Below are 18,570 nucleotides of genomic sequence, written 5' to 3'. Positions count from 1 at the left end.
AACTTGATGTTGGATTATATATGTTTGTTAACAATTTTATAAAATATCAAGCCATTATTTATAATTTTATTGATAATATAAATAATCCATTTCGTAGTAAAAATAATATAAAAATTTTAACAATTGGTGAATCCAATTTTTATAAGTTCATAGATGAAAATTATTCTATCTACACAAATAATATAATTTTAATTATAAATTAGTTTTTAATTATTAGTATACATTTGTAACATGATAAAAAATTTTGATCGGGTGTTTATTATATATCGAAGAAGAATAATACTCTAGTAGTTCATGGACAAATTTAAGTTTGTTCAATAAAAAATGAACCACACTTGACATGTAATCTTGCTCATTGATGAGCTTGAGCTCAACTTGTGTTTGAAAAAAGTATTAAATTAACGATCATAAACTTTTGTTTCTCAAATCCACGTAATCCTTCTTCATTTTTCTTAGAACAGGTGGGGGGTAATTCAAACCTAACTTTTCTCTATATGGATAACTATGCAATATCTCTAAAGTTAATAAGCTCTTGGCTGTGGACTCATTATTTCAATGTATGTTTCCTTAACATCTTCTTATTCCCAAGAGTACAGTTGCCTGATTATCAAAAAAAAAAAGATTAAAGTTGTCTTGACATTATAGTTTTCATAGTGTTAAAAATTGGGTCGAGTTTTGTGCAACCCCCCACCTCTGGAACGTTCGCATTGGTCATGTATTTTCATTTAAGTAAAATTGTAAAATTTATCTTATAATGATATATGGGAGAAGTGGCATAGCCACTAGTGAAAATGCTTTTGTAAACATCATTTGCTTGTTCTTCAATTTTATTGTGCATCATTCGGTTTGTCCTGTGTCATAACCATTTCTCTTTTAGAGTCCTATATAAACCTAACTTGGAAAGGGTACTATTACACTATGTTTGGTAGTTTGAGGGGAAAAAATGTAAAATTAAATTGCCCATAATGTCACAGATTTATAATGTGCCTTAACATTTTAAATAGATTCTACTCTTAAAAAGATTACAGTTATGCCATACTTCTAGTAATGAAGTGTTCCTCTATTACTTCTTTTTTTTTTAAATAACTAAAGTTCATTAATCAAAATACCCAGGTGTAGTGTACCTCTATTACTATTCTGCAATTGAGAGAGAGAAAGAGAGAGCCTGCTAAATTATGCAATTTACATAGCAATTGTAGTCCATAAAACTCCAAGACCAACTACTAAGCAAGCCTAAGGACCTCAGCCACTATCTTAATGAACAGAGACCAGAAAAAATGTGTTTTAAGAGAATTTTGTATAAAAAATTCCACCCATCAGTCGCCAAACTGAAAAGACTGAGAACACCAAGAAGCTTCTGGAATGAAGACAGGTTTTTTGTATAACACTTCTCTGTACAATTATAGCTTGAAAGCAAGTTCTCTCTCCCATCTTTTGGGATTATATGGTATAATACTCACAATTTTGTTACCTTGGGGTAGCGGCAACTCATCACCGTGAGGGATCTTCTCATGCCAGACAAATTCATTCTCATGCTCGAATTTCCTAAGCATTTCAGAAACATCATCAATTTCCTTTCTGAACACTGATTTCCACGACTCTTCCCCTGGCATCTTCTTTGTAATGTTGCTCAGTGCAAGACGAAGAACTCCAACTGCAACCCCAACTTGGCCAGCAATCTTCAGACCATCAGCCAAAAATTTCTGACTTCTTAACTCATGTAGGGCATTGCAAGAAAATATAAATTCCTGCACAGACCAGAAAGAGAATCAATGACCATCTATCAACCACATAGTAAAAAGTCTACTATATATACTGCTCTCATCCATAAATGGAGAAAGATCACATGTATTGTGTGCCTGTGTATGTATAAGATTCTCTAAAACTTTTGAGTGCAAAATTAAAGAATATGTGAATTGCACCATCAAAGCCAAGAGGCTGCTGTATGAAAAAGTGTAAAGGAACTGCAATAGTTCAATTAGTCTGGTATCAATATTATGAAAATAAATAACTGCCACTTTCCTATGGATGATTAAAACCACTTTTCATTGGATCCAAGTATGAGTCCAGCGATCAATAAACAGTATCAGCAGAATTTATAATAATAATAATAATTAATAATAAAAGCCTCCCTCAATGCATGCAGCTCAGAACTCATAATATGTCACAAACTAAATGGGGTTCTTAATAATAATAAGTTCATGCAAATATATCCTGTCCCAAAGAGATGGAATAATCACCTAATAAATAAACAAGCTGGTAAGACATTCTCATAAAATGAAATAGATGGGATAATTTGATATGTACTTTGCAGAAGCTTATTTCATGACACTTGGAAAATGCAGTTTCCTCTACGTTAGGGAAGTATCATAAATTCATCGAGCAGAAAACTCACGGACAAGGACAATCTAGAGATTGTTATAGCATGGTAAATTAGATACCAAGACAATAAACTTCCATGTTGTTCTCAGAATACTGAAGAGAAACAGAGGAATATGGTCAAAATGCTCAGCAAAGAAAACCATACATAAGCATTCTTTTCCCCAATCAAATCAAGCCAGCCTTAGCACCAAAACTAATCATTCAGAAGTTCTAAATGTTAGCAATTTAAAACAAAGTAAACTGGCACAAACAAGATCCAATATTTTGCTCAACTCAGATTAGGCTCATAAACATGTAGATTGGATCCAACTTGTCATTGACATGCAACACTATGGATCAGATGCTCAGGCTCAGCTGATAGAGTTTCTGTAGGCTGAACTTAAGTCAATTTGACTTAGACAGATACAATAATGTGAATGGCCCAAAAGAACCACCAAACTGTGTCACAAGATTACAAAAGCAAATGTAGATCCAAGCTTGTGAATAATGGTTATAAATGACTATGTAATAGTAAAAGGTTTCCCTACTTTCTATGGTTTTACTACTTTCATACTCCATTATTAACCTTCAAATTTCTCTTATATCCTCCTAAAAAAGATGTAGAGTAAAATTATCTCAGTTAAGTTGTGTAACTGGATTCCATATAAAAGCAATACAGGCCACTCAAATACACATTATATTATGACACGAGTAACACCAAATAGTGATGGCAAATTCTGTTTTCACCCACAACATTCAGATCAAACAAGGTCCAAACAAAAAGTTCTCATTAAAAAAGTTCAAGTTTAAACAGATTTGAGCTATTGAACATATAAATCACTTTTCATTCTGAATCATTCAATTCAAATAAATCAACCCATCTATCAAAGTCTAAATGTACTTTCTTGCCCATTAAAAAGAATAGCATACAGAGAATCCAAATCCAAGCTACATATAGAGCAATACAAGTTCATATGGTCAATCATTTATTTCTAAATCAAGCACATCACTGGCAGAGTTAGTCTCTTTTTTTTTCAGGGACTGAAAGGGCAGGGGGGGGGGGGGTATATTTTAGAAAAATTACAGGAGGGAAGGGGGTGTTTTTAAAAGCCAGGGGACCCCCCTCCCTCTTCCAGTGGCGCACATGTTTCTGTGTATACTGTATAGTTCGTGTCTTTATAACTGAGCTAAGATTTAGGGTGGAAACACATAGTTGAATGGTGGGTTTACGCAAGTGAAAGCTATATTTATCACTAATAACTTGGCAGATCATATAACTTTCAACTAGCTATAGTTACCCATATATATAATGGGTACGGTAAATAAAACATCTCAGCTTACCTCAAAGGGGCCTGTCTTTTTTTGGGTAATTCAGCTTTTATTCATTGAAACAAACACAGATTACAAAGGGAAATCCCAAAATAAACCAGCATAGGAAAACCTCCCTGCTACAGCAACAAGCCCAAACAAATGGCAAAGCAAAACACACTAACAACTAAACAAAACATCTATAAGGCATCCAAACCAGCACCTTTAGCACAGTAGCACATAGACTAGCACTTTGGCAAAACACAACAGCAGAGAATTCCAAGGATCAAATTAAAATACTACTTGGATCAATCCCCCAATTACAACAGCTGGTAGCATTCAAAACTGACTTCTTGAACTTGGTTTTAAACCCCAGCCTAGCTTTGACATCCTTAATGACGCTTCTCTTTAGCTACTCTTCAGTCAAAATTCTATCTTCATGAACTATGGCATTCCTTTGCAGCCAAATGTGGTAGACCGTTGCCCACCAAGCAAGAGCAAGTTTGCAAGCTATTACTCTCAACCCCTTCCCTTTTAACTCTCTAGCCCCCCAAGCAATCAAGTCCTCCCACACAAACTCAGCATTTGAAACTAGACACAACTTCATCATGTCATCCCAAATTCTTCTAGTGAAAGAACATTCAAAGAAGAGATAATCTCTACTTTCAAGACAATTTCTACAAAAAAACACATAGGCTATCACCCAAGTAACCCCCACTTGGCCATTCTATCTCATGTGGACAGCTTGTTGATTACAACTAACAAACCAATAAATGAATGCTTCGGGATAGTTAAATGAAACCAAAGCAACTTCCACCACTCAACTTCACTAGATTTATCTCTAATCTCAGCATATCTTGCAGCACAAGAAAACTTCCCAGATTTAGTAGCTTGCCAAAGGGCTTTGTCCTTGTCTTTAAGCTCAACAAGGAATAGTTGACTCTGACTGGTTACAAGGGCATCAAATCTAGCAAGCCTCCAAATCCATGTCTTATCTTTCAACACAAAATCCATTTTAGCTTCAGGATAACTTGCAGCATCATAAATGACACGAAAGCCATATCTTTGAACCAATGCCTCAGCAGGATGCCCAAGGTCATGCCAAAGAAATATAGTTTTCCCATCCCCCACCTCAAACCTAATAAACTTCCTTGCTCCATCCCTCAAATTAAGAATTGCTCTCCAACTCCAAGTACATTCTTGTGGAATTTTTACAGTCCAAAAACACTTACCTTTGAGAAGATTTGCATGAATCCAAGCCACCCAAAGAGATCCAGCATTAGTAAACAAGCTCCAAATGTGTTTCGTTATAGCAGCTCTATTCCAACTAGCAACTCTTTGCAATCCCAGCCCTTCCTCTCTTTTAGGTAAACAAACTTTTTCCCATGCTAATTTAGTTTACCCTTTGCTAGTACCCTACCCTTGCCACAAGAAATGACTGAAATTCTGCTCCAGTTTTGATGACCTTCTTAGGGAGAATAAAGTTACTTGACCAAAATCTTTGTATACAATATGGAACAGATTGAAGGAGTTGTAACCTGCCAGCAAAAGATAGTTTCCTTGATGACCACGATTTGACTCTACCTTGAATTTTATCAATAAGTGGCTGACAGTCCTTCAACCTTAAACTACCAGAGATAAGAGGTAATCCCAAGTATCTAACTGGAAGAGTACCCTCCTTAAATTGCAACACATCCAGAATTTGCCCTTTTACATCTTGAGGCACAGCTGAGAAGAAAACTTCACTCTTGCTTGGATTTATATCCAAACCAAAGGCTACTTATAAATTCTTCAAGGCCCTCTTTTACTAGATTTATTGTGGGAAGATCAGCAACAGTAAATATGAGGAGGTCATCAGACATACATCCATTACACCATTAAGCCATGCCCCCTAGGACCTCTACTAAATCACAGGCCACCATATCTTTTTTAACTTCCTCAATCAACCCTTTGGGCCTTCCTTGCAAAGCCTCACTTAACATCTAGGAGGCACGGACACGGACACAGGTACAACACAATGACAAGAGTGATTTCTAAAAAATTATAACCTGAAATAGCCAGTACGACAACGGTATTACATAGGTACAACACGGATACAACACGAGTACAGCACCCTAAATGAAGTGTCCGTGCTTCCAAGCTTAGCATTGCCCATAGTCAACCCATATTAGGTGACCATTCCTCTACTTGTCCCCAAATTGCACTACTAACATTTTACAAATGCATTCATTTATTATTTTTGATAAATTATTATTCTATCCTTTATTGTTTTGAAACTTGTTATTTCAGCACATGCTCAAATGGTAGACCTACTTTCTTTTTTCTTTTTTTCTTTTTTTTACAACCAACCATTTTGGACCACAAAGCACAGCTAACCATAGAGACATCTTATCAAATATTGCTCGTAGTTTCTTGAGCAAATTTTTTTTTAATGGACTTAATAGTTAGTTTGGCATTGCCTTTCCGCCACAATTCCTTCGGATAGAATCACAATGTAAGAGCACTAGCATTGGGGGGTGTAAAAACCCCCCTATTGCTATTTTAGCCACCAAGACCTAGAAATAGAGCTTCATCTGGGTATGGGAATGCAAAAAAATTTTAACATCCGTGAACAGTAAGGTTGTGTACATACAACCTTACTGTTCATCAGATGTTAACCAAAAATAATATATTTTATTCCTTTTTTTCTCTCTCTTCTCAATCTGCGTTCTCTATCCCCTCTCCCTTCTCCCTTCTCTCTTCTCTCTTCTCCCTCAGCCCCTCTCACTCTCTGCATCCTTGGAATCCTTCTTTCTTTGATTCCTTCTTTTTTTGTTTTCTTTTTCCCTTGTAAATTATAGTTTGCTCACTGTAATAGAAATAGATAGTTGTGGTTGTCATTTGGTGGGTTTGGGTTGAAGTTTGGTTGGCGTTTGAGTTGGATTTGGGTGGTGTTTGGGTCGGCATTTGGGGAGGCGACTGGGTGGTGTTTGGATCGGCATTCAGGGTGGTGTTTGGGTTGGCATTTGGGTGGAGATTGGGTCAGAGTTTGGGTCGGCGTTTGGGGTGGCGATTGGGTGGTATTTGGGTCGGCATTTGGGTGGAGATTGGTCGGAGTTTGGGTGGTTGGATTTAGGTCTAGTGGTTGTGATTTGTTCCGATGGGTTTGTGGTGGATGGGTCACGATGAAAGCAATTGCTTGGTTTAGAGGAATGGAGGTCGGTAACAGTGTTGTTGTTAAAAGCAAGCTTAAGGTGTGCTTAAGCGCAAAGCATAGAGCACACAGCCCTTGGGGTTTTTTCCCTCTAAAGCGAGGCACCCTCACAAAAGTGCACCTTTAGAGCTTTTTTATTAAGCGCAAAGCACACTTTTTTGAGCTTTTTGTATTTTTTTTTTTTTTTTAAATCCTGATTTGATTTTTAGCCATTAGATCTAAATATGTTTGATATAAGCCACTAATTTAATATATTAAAAAAAATAGTGTGGTGTGCTACCACACACCTAATAGATGATAGCAATGAGTGGTTGACTAGAAGAGCAGGAGAAGATGAACTAGATGAATTTGCTAAAGATGATCTTGCGTTTGATGATGATATTTTGACATGGGATAGTGTTGCTAGAGCTTCTAGAGTTGAAGAAGAAAGATTCATCTTGAGATCAAGAATGGGGCCCCTAGGGCAAGCAACAAGTTCAAGTTCTAGTTCACAACATGCTCCTCATGATGGAGATGAAGATGATGAGGAAAATGATGTGGCCTACAAATCTTGTGATGACAATGATGATGGTCCCTTGCTTAATGAGGATGACAATGATTATGTAGATTAGGATCGTATTGCATATTTGCATTGATTTTGTTAGGCAAAGATAACATTACTCAATGTTTTAAAAATGGGACCGGAGACAAAATCAGATTTGCCTCCGGTTCCCGATTTTTACTGGTTTTGACCAGTTTTTCCCAGTTTTAGGCATTTTTCGGGACTGGACTGGTCTCCGGTTCCCAGTTCAACTTGTCGAACCAGCGGTCCGGTCTGGTTTTTAAAACCTTGACATTACTTAACATTCTAGTACTTTTTAGCCTTTGCCTTTTTGGTTCTATACTTCTATTTTGATTCAACCATGTTTTGTAATCATGGCCATCAAATATCATGGTTGCATATATTTTGTAAAGCACAAGAGAATTATATAAATGTTATATAAATTATATAAAATGTTTTATTGTATTTTATATGATTAATTGATCACTTGATAGTTGTATTGACCATTAATAATTTTTCTTTAATTTTTTTTTTAAATGCACTTCACATCGATCAGGCGTGCGCTTGCACTTTGCGCCTAGGCTCCAGGAGGCCTCTACGTTGCGCTCAGCGCTTTTAACAACATTGGTCTGTAAATCAAACTGACGGTGAGTTTGGTTTTGGATTGGACCGACAGTGAGGATGGACTTTTTCAATGGTGGGTTTTGCTTCGGTGGTGGTTGTTGGCTTGTTGCTTCGGTGGTGGGTGTTGGGTACTTGGGTCGGGTTGTGGGTTTGTGGTTCAGTGGTGGCTGGTTCGGTGGTGGCTGGTGTTTTTGGTGGCAATTTTTTTTGGTAATTTTGGTGGTGATTCTTGTGAAGAATTGGTGTTTGTGGTTGATGGTGGAAGGTGGTTGTGTGGGTTTACTGGGGAGAGAGAGGAAAGAGAATTGAATTTTTTTATATTATTTAATGTTGTAGTTTATATTATTTTAATGAGTTATATGTAAAAATAGAAACTAGGATATAGGGTGAGTTGTAAAATAAGATGGTAAAATAGATAAAGTAGGTTTTAAGGATGTAAATCGGATGCTAGTGCTCTAAGAAAGCTAATTCTACTTTGATCATCTCATGTTATTTTCAACTGGGAATGGAAGACCATTTGACCAATTAAGCTTAAGTAAGAACTTCAATTGCGAGACAGAAAGCACAAAATTAATTTATTCTAAATCAAGAATCAGATATAACCAAGAAAAATTACCAATAGCCTTACATACCACAAACCGTGAAGAAATGTCTTTGCACTCTCTAGTCTCTTTATATAACATGTCATAGGCCTCGTCAAGTAACTGTGTAACACCATAGTGTAACTTTGCCAAGAGCCCTACAGTAGTCCCTTTTTCTTCAGCCTTCCTTATAGTTGCTGCCTATTACATTTGCATGATAACATCAATTATCACAAAAAGGCACCTGATCGTAACACTTTATTATGAGAAAATAAACACCTCCCCCTTCCCCTTTTAAGTAATAATATTTCAAAAATGGTTCAACAAATTTCCATGCCATGATTCTCTGATGAATATCCAAAAAGGAAAACAAAAAATTGACATCCAAATAACTAACCTGGGCCTCTGCCATACAAATGAGGCTCATGACAGTGGACACAGATGAGATTGCTTCTGGTGGCCTTTCTGCAGGCAATGCAGGCTCTAACATGGGAAGAACCTCATGAGCCAGATGATGATAAACTCCAGCAGCTTCTCTGAATAAGGTGGCAGACTGCACCAAATCTATGACAATGCAAAGGAATTAATTAAAACTATAGCCACTGCACACGTTTGAGCGTGATAAGAAGGTGATGGATTACTGCATACCTGTTGGCAGAACTTCCAAAGCCCTCTCTCGAAGGATTGCACCATAAAGAAAAAGGGTCATACCAAGCTCAAACCGTAAGCTATCAATTTGAAAAAATCTTGGACCCCTAAGGTTAAAGAAAGAAGATGAACTCAGAGAACTAGCCCATCGTATCTTCAGATCTGAAGTCCATCGAAACATCTTCCAATCGCTACTAACCAAATCTGCATGGAAAATCAAATTTTCCAGTAACGGCAGATACTCTTCAAGCTTGTGAAGGTCCTGATGCATTTAAAATAAATAAAGAATAGAATAAGCACAACACACTTAATTCTGCCAAAGACTGATAACTTTTTTTTATAGGTAAGAATAATGATATTATTAAAAAGACTACTTCACACTAAAACAAACACGAAGCAGACAAAAGGAATATAGCAAAGACAAAATACTTAATGTACAAAAAGAAAGAGACTATAAAAAAACTGGAAGATGTGAATCCCCACACACAGGACTAATCGAACAAAGTGGCTACAGACGAGGCAAGAAGCTGATCAGCTGTGCACTCCAATCCCTCAAAAGTGCGCCTATTATGCTTCCCTCCAAATGGTCCACATCAAGCACAAAGGAAACAAGTTCCAAAAAACCACTCCCTGGTAAGATCCAATAGACCGCAAGAGTCTTGAAAACAAAGTTCCATAACTGATACGCAGCCCTACACTGAAAAGGGATCCACTACAAAGGCACGGCACGGCACATACAACACAAATCCACTAAAATAACACCGCTTACTTCTGCCAGAGACTGATTAGTCTTACTAATGGCATGCAAATCAAACAAATGAATATGGCCTAAACTAAACTACATTCAACCACATGAATTCATCAAGTAACATTACTACACTGTCAAAAGTTACACGAATGTTTTAAGGTATGCAAGGTAGCCCTTTAAACATATATATGCTATCAATCGAAAAAAGAAGTAGTAACTGTTGTTGCTAGCTATCTATATATGCTATCAATTGAGTCCCTGTATGTTATTTCCCTAACCAACAGAGCACGCACGCACGCACACTAGTTGGATACCTGCTGAAGGGGAGACGTGAAGCCACCATACATTTCTCTGGCAATAGCCTCCGTAACAAAACTGCTCTCATTGATAGACTCTTCGATCACTCTTCGCTTTGAGCTCAATTCTTTCAATTGCTCCAGGGTTGCAGAGTCACGCGCACCATATACATCCTCAAACACCATCTGATTTAAATTAAACAATACTACTTTCGATTCATACTTATATATCAATTAATTACAAACCCTAAAATTTTATTCAATTTTTTAATTTTTACCTCCTTAGTTTTCATCTTCACCAGGTCGGGAAACTGGAGCATCATCTTTTCACACTCTGATCTGTTCTGATGATTGCTTCTCCGATCACAGATACGAAGAACAAGTAATATTATTATTATTATTGAATAAGAAGAAGCATTGTTTTGTTATTCTGAGATGGGATAAAAAAAGTTTTGTGAGTGAGGGAACCAAACACAGCATGTAGGGAAGAAGTGATCACAAATCCAACTCTGTCTTTGTCTTTGTGGAGGAAGTGACCCATTTTTGTTTTTGTTTAATTATGGGTCGGGTCGGGTCGTGTCGTTTTCAACTATTCTATAACTATTAATTCAGTATTCACTGTTTCTTTCTTCTCGCTTTCCGATTACTTCGTCGCCAAGTTTATCTCGACGTGAAAGTGGGCCTCCCGCGGTTTGTCATCAGACTCTTCCTTCGTTCCTTGATAGGGCCCACTCCATATCAACCATTTTTCTTTTCCTTTTCGTGACGATATCCCCGTAAAAGTCAAACCAATCACAAACGGACAATTTTTATTTTTTCAAAGGTAATTCTTTTTTCTTTTTTATTTTATATAAGATAGAATTCTACTCTAATCTAATCTAAGTGTATATATATGTGAAACTCCCTCCTAGAGACTTAAATCCCGCCCTTGCCCCCCACACCCCAGAAGCACTTATACATACTTGTGGAGTGACCACAACCAAAACCAAAATAAAAATAAAAATTAGAAAACCAAAACCATTGATTTTGTTTGTCACTTTTATGCGGTTCCAAATTTTCCAAGCCAGCCATATTTTGGTTACACTAATGCACATTTTTGGAAATTCTTACCCATAAGCCCGTAAGGAGGAAAGCCCAATAAAAAATAGAGTTCGAATTTGGTAAAGGTGGGGTGTAAAACTCATGTTCTACACCATCCAATAAAAGATTACCACATCAGTATTTTACTTAAAATTCAATACATCCTACCACACCTAATAACATCTCAATAAACTCCTAATTTAGTGGGATTTATATATGAGTATTAGACTTGACTGGATGTAGTTATGCTTATTCTTAAATATGTAATGAGATGATGTAGTATGTTAAGGTTAGAGGGGTAAAACATAAGTTTTACATCACGTTCTTACATAATTTAATCTCTAAAAAATAAGGCCTAAAGACCCACCAAAAAGACCAAAGAAACAAATAAAAGAAATAAATGCTTAAACTTACGTTTGGGCTAAGGGAGAAATGCAACTGAAAGGCCTACAGCAAAATACGGATATTCTACAAAATATAGACCTTTTGCAGTATACAGATTTTCTACAAAATGACTTTGATAGATTAAGGCAAATTGGGCCTAAAACCCTTTTGACCCAATAAAGGGCAGCAAGCCCATAAAACCCATAACATCCTTATAAAAAGAAGAAGAGAAGCCAAACTTATCTTCAGTAAGAGACACGATAAAATAAAATAAAAGTAGCAGCAGTAGCAATGCATGGAGAAAGAAAACAAAATCAAAGAAAATACAAAAATAGCAAGACAGGTGAGTAAGGTAAGGTTTGGGTTTTACCCTTCTACATCCCAACCATGCAAGGGAGTAAGGCCCATGATCAATGAGGTGTAGAGGGTGTGATTTGGTGGAGGGGGGAAATGACCTAAATTTAGTATCCCGCCAAGACTACTTTTGGGAATATGGTATATGACAGATTGTCCTTTACCAAAAAGATGAGGAAGTTTGTTGTAAAGCCAAGTAGTGGGATTGAACCCACCTGCACACTGCTAGAATGATACGTTGTGGGTGTTGGCCCAATGCCTACAACAAACAAAATGGTTGGTGAAAACAATGGTAAATAAGGAAAATCACTTGGGCTTGATGTTGGGTATAAAAGGAACAGTACCCATGAATATGGGAACAACAGTAACAATGAAGAAGAACAACACAATAACCAATGAAATCTGAATAGTGAGTTGAAAGTGAAAGAAGAGAGAAAAGAGAAAGAAAATGATATTTGAGAAAGAGAGAAAGTAGAGTATACATGGCAAAATTAGCACGCATCACTAGGAATCTTTTCCCTTCCTCAAAAAACACCAAAACACACTTTTTGCAATCTCCAAAAGATGACTATATAACTTTATAGATTTATTTGGTAATAAGGTTGTGTGAGTTGGGATTAAGATCTTTTTAGTCAACATCCTGCTGTGAATACTCTTTACCCAAGATTATTTCTATTGAAGCTTTTATTATTTCTTAGTTATTACATACATTACTTTTAATATGAACTAATCATTATTCTGCCATACGTATATATATTGTAGGGACAAAATCTTTAACGGCCCAACAGCGACGTTGGGCTCGCACACGGAACGTCCCTCACAATAATATTTATAGAGAGTGGTCTTGAAAGGCCAGCGTTGGGTCACAGGGCGACATTCGGGCCGGACTATAGGTGAACCAATATGAGATAGAGCTTTGGGCTAGATATTCAGGCCCATCCATCTTGTATCTAGGAGGATTTGGCTCCTCGGATCATGTCCGAGGAGCGATGGGGCTGTCCCCGGTTACCCGTCGGAGGGTTTTTATGTGGTGTCCGGCGTGTATTATCCAGACATTCTCTTTCATCAAGTCTTTCTCTAGAAGCTAGATGGGAGCCCCCTCTTTTTGGTCACATAACATTCTCTTTTATACTAGCCTACGTTCGTTGTCCTTCGTCCACGTGTAGGGTCGATCTTTCCACAGCAGATATCTGTCCCATCAGTCTAATCCCAAAATTGCTGGAGATGATCCATAAAGCCTAAGATCCCGGCTCTGTTAGGGGCAGTGTCATGTCAGGAAAGGGTATTAAAGACAACTTCCCCAGGATATTTTCTGATCTTTCTAGCTTACTCATGTTCCATTCCTATCCCTGAGGTTTTGGACCTGCCGAGGACGAAACCTTCCTCGGCTGTGTCTGCGGGCCACTTTTTATGTTTCCTAGTTTCGAGCTTGGGCCCTGGCCTCCTTCAGTTTAGGACCGGTGGGCTTCCCATAAGCGTGTGGGCCGGATCCATAAACTATTGGACCCCACATTAGCCCCTCAAAATCCTGCTACCCAACGTCATGGTAGGACAGGTGGATTTTGATGATGTCAAGCCCTTATTGCCGTTCACTTTCTTCGGATCTTGATCAACCCTGGCGACTCTTCCCCTCCCCAAGGAACGCACCAGTTTACGAGCCGTTTTTCCTGGATTTGCGTACGTTACCATTATGCCGCGTGGTTATCTGCAACGTGTCTTTAACAAATGTGAAAGCGCTGCTCGGCATAATAGTATAGCATTTCAATCAATAATAACTAAGCCCAAAGTAATCGTTGATAAAAAGGTGTCACGATAACTTTAACGAAATTATTATTCAACATAACAATCCGACCAGTGAGGAATGAGACTTATCTTAAAATCAGCCGTGATGGGTATTAAATGCTTCGCTAAGATGTAAGAAGTAGCTATCCGAGGACGTGTTACCCACCGGATGAATGGCCTCTTTAGGTTGACGATCATTAGGTTGTTCTGCCATCTCTATGGTACGCGAGACTTAACCTTTTCCAGTATTTAAGCCGAAAAGTTTCTTCATTTGGGCAGTTGATTTGCCAAGAAGCCTGAGTCCGAGGACTTTGCAAAACCTGGGTTTTGTTCAGGACTTGTACGTTTTATCTTAGGTACTTGATCCTTCCCTTAGGCTTGAGTCCGAGACTTGTGTCTTTGTCGGTACTTGGTTTTCCCTTTTAGTTTGAGTCCGAGGACCATACAAGCCTGCATCAGTACTTGGTTTTCCCTTTTAGCTTGAGTCCGAGGATCATGCAAGCCTTAGGTTCTGTCCAAGACCAATGTCTGCATCAGTACTTGGTTTTCCCTTTTAGCTTGAGTCCGAGGATCATGCAAGCCTTAGGTTCTGTCCAAGACCAATGTTTGCATCAGTACTGGGTTTTCCCTTTTTAGCTTGAGTCCGAGGATCATGCAAGCCTTAGGTTCTGTCCAAGACCAATGTCTGCATCAGTACTTGGTTTTCTCTTTTATTGAACATTTCCCGAGGTGCCCAACAGGGTGTCCCTGGGCCTCCACGCAAAGCGGGCCTGGGCCGCGAATTCAATGGATCCGCGGATTAAGAGATATTTCTGCAACCTCTGGCCATGCAGTGCTTCTCTGACGCCCCAAGGATCGAGGCGCGCCTTTACGAGGCCCCTTGAGTCTCTTAGCTGTAGTTGACGTTGGAAGTTGAGCCAAGACCACTTTGTCTGTAGTGCTCCTTGGGACGCCGCGTGAGTTGACTGCCATTATCTTGTCTTTTCAAATAAATAGGAGGGCGAGAGGGTTGCTTTATATATACGCCCCTCCTTTTAGTTTTCTCTCACATCACGCTTCCCTTATCCGGAGTTCTCCTTTCTTGGCATAACATGTTGAAAGCGATGGTTGGGAAGAAAGAACTTTCTCCGCCGCAGAAGCGCCGTGTCTTCAGGAGGTTTATAACAGTAAGGTATGGGCACAGGAAGCACAAGTTCAGGGGAGTACTCCATCTCCACCGAGGGGGAACGGCGTCTCTCCCACTTTTAGTCAAAATCCGAAGCAGGCTCTGTTCATGCCAGCACTTTGGTATGTCAGAAGAAAGATTCTCCGCCATCAGCGCCTCTGCTTAGCAGCAGGCGAATATTTAGAGAAAGCCCCTTAGTTTCCCACTCCCTGCACCTTTCCTTCAACGGCGCCAGGCTCAAGTTGGGTTTCTTTGGCTGCCTGAGTTATGGGCATGTAAGGGCGCGGAGGAAGAATAAGATCTCGGAGCTGTAGCCAACCTTTCCTCCGACATACCTCCTCGGCTTTCTCCAGCTTTCTTGTATTTTTATTTTTCTTTTTCTTGCTTATGTATTAAGCTTTGACGTAGCTTGATTCCAGCTTTTCATTGTACACTACTATTTCTTCGTTGTAATAAAAATGGAAATTGATTTACATGTTTCAAGCGTTGATCTACTGGGCAATACAACTGTGTGAACGAATGTGCTCTATGTATGTGTTGCTTTGAGAACATTTGTAACAAAGCTACTTTGAGGCATAATCTAATCAACTCTCATCTATCAGCACTATCAGGCATTATATCGATAATTGGTAATAAATCAAACTTAGGAAACTGACCTGGGTAGCAGTTGACTACTCTTGTGATAAACGCGCAAATGTCGCCCAAGAATGATGACCTCCTCACAATCCATCCGATCTATCAAACGGGAAGTAGGGTACTCCGATCGTGCTTTTGTGTATCTGGTTTTTCATTTGCGTATTTGGTTTCCCCCCAGGCTTGAGTCCGAAGACTATGCAATGCCTCGGTTCTGTCCCAAACTTGTAAGATCTCTTTTTTGTACTTGGTTTCCCCATAGGCTTGGGTCTGAGGACCATGCAAGGCCTTGGTTCTGTCCATTACTTTTAGGATGTCTTCTTTGTACTTGGTTTCCTCATAGGCTTGGGTCCGAGGACCATGCAAGGCCTTGGTTCTGTCCATTACTTGTAAGATTTCATTTTTGTACTTGGTTTCCCCATAGGCTTGGGTCCGAGGACCATGCAAGGCCATGGTTCTGTCCATTACTTTTAGGATTCCTTCTTGTACTTGGTTTCCCCATAGGCTTGGGTCCGAGGACCATGCAAGGCCTTGGTTCTGTCCATTACTTTTAGGATGTCTTCTTTGTACTTGGTTTCCCCATAGGCTTGGGTCCGAGGACCATGCAAGGCCTTGGTTCTGTCCATTACTTGTAAGATTTCCTTTTTGTACTTGGTTTCCCCATAGGCTTGGGTCCGAGGACCATGCAAGGCCTTGGTTCTGTCCATTACTTGTAAGATTTCCTTTTTGTACTTGGTTTCCCCATAGGCTTGGGTCCGAGGACCATGCAAGGCCTTGGTTCTGTCCATTACTTTTAGGATGTCTTCTTTGTACTTGGTTTCCCCATAGGCTTGGGTCCGAGGACCATGCAAGGCCTTGGTTCTGTCCATTACTTGTAAGATTTCCTTTTTGTACTTGGTTTCCCCATAGGCTTGGGTCCGAGGACCATGCAAGGCCTTGGTTCTGTCCATTACTTTTAGGATTTCCTTTTTGTACTTGGTTTCCCCATAGGCTTGGGTCTGAGGACCATGCAAGGCCTTGGTTCTGTCCATTACTTTTAGGATGTCTTCTTTGTACTTGGTTTCCCCATAGGCTTGGGTCTGAGGACCATGCAAGGCCTTGGTTCTGTCCATTACTTTTAGGATGTCTTCTTTGTACTTGGTTTCCCCATAGGCTTGGGTCCGAGGACCATGCAAGGCCTTGGTTCTGTCCATTACTTTTAGGATTTCCTCTTTGTACTTGGTTTCCCCATAGGCTTGGGTCCGAGGACCATGCAAGGCCTTGGTTCTGTCCATTACTTTTAGGATGTCTTCTTTGTACTTGGTTTCCCCATAGGCTTGGGTCCGAGGACCATGCAAGGCCTTGGTTCTGTCCATTACTTGTAAGATTTCCTTTTTGTACTTGGTTTCCCCATAGGCTTGGGTCCGAGGACCATGCAAGGCCTTGGTTCTGTCCATTACTTTTAGGATTCCTTCTTGTACTTGGTTTCCCCATAGGCTTGGGTCCGAGGACCATGCAAGGCCTTGGTTCTGTCCATTACTTTTAGGATGTCTTCTTTGTACTTGGTTTCCCCATAGGCTTGGGTCCGAGGACCATGCAAGGCCTTGGTTCTGTCCATTACTTGTAAGATTTCCTTTTTGTACTTGGTTTCCCCATAGGCTTGGGTCCGAGGACCATGCAAGGCCTTGGTTTTGTCCATTACTTGTAAGATTTTCTTTTTGTACTTGGTTTCCCCATAGGCTTGGGTCCGAGGACCATGCAAGGCCTTGGTTCTGTCCATTACTTTTAGGATGTCTTCTTTGTACTTGGTTTCCCCATAGGCTTGGGTCCGAGGACCATGCAAGGCCTTGGTTCTGTCCATTACTTGTAAGATTTCCTTTTTGTACTTGGTTTCCCCATAGGCTTGGGTCCGAGGACCATGCAAGGCCTTGGTTCTGTCCATTACTTTTAGGATTTCCTTTTTGTACTTGGTTTCCCCATAGGCTTGGGTCCGAGGACCATGCAAGGCCTTGGTTCTGTCCATTACTTTTAGGATGTCTTCTTTGTACTTGGTTTCCCCATAGGCTTGGGTCCGAGGACCATGCAAGGCCTTGGTTCTGTCCATTACTTTTAGGATTTCCTCTTTGTACTTGGTTTCCCCATAGGCTTGGGTCCGAGGACCATGCAAGGCCTTGGTTCTGTCCATTACTTTTAGGATGTCTTCTTTGTACTTGGTTTCCCCATAGGCTTGGGTCCGAGGACCATGCAAGGCCTTGGTTCTGTCCATTACTTGTAAGATTTCCTTTTTGTACTTGGTTTCCCCATAGGCTTGGGTCCGAGGACCATGCAAGGCCTTGGTTTTGTCCATTACTTGTAAGATTTTCTTTTTGTACTTGGTTTCCCCATAGGCTTGGGTCCGAGGACCATGCAAGGCCTTGGTTCTGTCCATTACTTGTAAGATTTCCTTTTTGTACTTGGTTTCCCCATAGGCTTGGGTCCGAGGACCATGCAAGGCCTTGGTTCTGTCCATTACTTTTAGGATTTCCTTTTTGTACTTGGTTTCCCCATAGGCTTGGGTCTGAGGACCATGCAAGGCCTTGGTTCTGTCCATTACTTTTAGGATGTCTTCTTTGTACTTGGTTTCCCCATAGGCTTGGGTCCGAGGACCATGCAAGGCCTTGGTTCTGTCCATTACTTTTAGGATTTCCTCTTTGTACTTGGTTTCCCCATAGGCTTGGGTCCGAGGACCATGCAAGGCCTTGGTTCTGTCCATTACTTTTAGGATGTCTTCTTTGTACTTGGTTTCCCCATAGGCTTGGGTCCGAGGACCATGCAAGGCCTTGGTTCTGTCCATTACTTGTAAGATTTCCTTTTTGTACTTGGTTTCCCCATAGGCTTGGGTCCGAGGACCATG

General features: G+C 39.8%; 1 protein-coding gene across 1 annotated transcript; it reads right to left on the bottom strand.

Moving 5' to 3' along the window:
* Positions 1-1,161: 1,161 nt before the first annotated feature.
* Positions 1,162-10,830, bottom strand: LOC126690433 (uncharacterized). Its single transcript, XM_050385584.1, has 6 exons — positions 10,579-10,830; positions 10,319-10,486; positions 9,257-9,518; positions 9,006-9,172; positions 8,660-8,809; positions 1,162-1,748 (listed from the first exon to the last, which is right to left on the bottom strand). Exons 1-6 carry the CDS (start codon positions 10,621-10,623, stop codon positions 1,401-1,403), a joined length of 1,140 nt encoding a protein of 379 aa, XP_050241541.1. The 5' UTR covers positions 10,624-10,830; the 3' UTR covers positions 1,162-1,400.
* Between the last annotated feature and the right edge of the window lie 7,740 nt (positions 10,831-18,570).

Source organism: Quercus robur, chromosome 1, assembly GCF_932294415.1.
Source record: "Quercus robur chromosome 1, dhQueRobu3.1, whole genome shotgun sequence".
NCBI lineage: Eukaryota > Viridiplantae > Streptophyta > Magnoliopsida > Fagales > Fagaceae > Quercus > Quercus robur.
The sequence above is the reverse complement of the archived record's forward strand: the minus strand, read 5'-3'. Positions and strand labels throughout refer to the sequence as shown.

What these genes read in the sequence shown, in the direction of transcription:
- LOC126690433 (XM_050385584.1), bottom strand. Translation starts at nt 10,623, where the DNA reads ATGATGCTCCAGTTTCCCGACCTGGTGAAGATGAAAACTAAGGAG. An exon ending in TGAAGATGAAAACTAAGGAG is followed by an intron (nt 10,487 to 10,578) that starts GTAAAAATTAAA and finishes AATTTAAATCAG; the next exon opens with ATGGTGTTTGAGGATGTATA. An exon ending in TTTGGAAGTTCTGCCAACAG is followed by an intron (nt 9,173 to 9,256) that starts GTATGCAGTAAT and finishes GCATTGTCATAG; the next exon opens with ATTTGGTGCAGTCTGCCACC.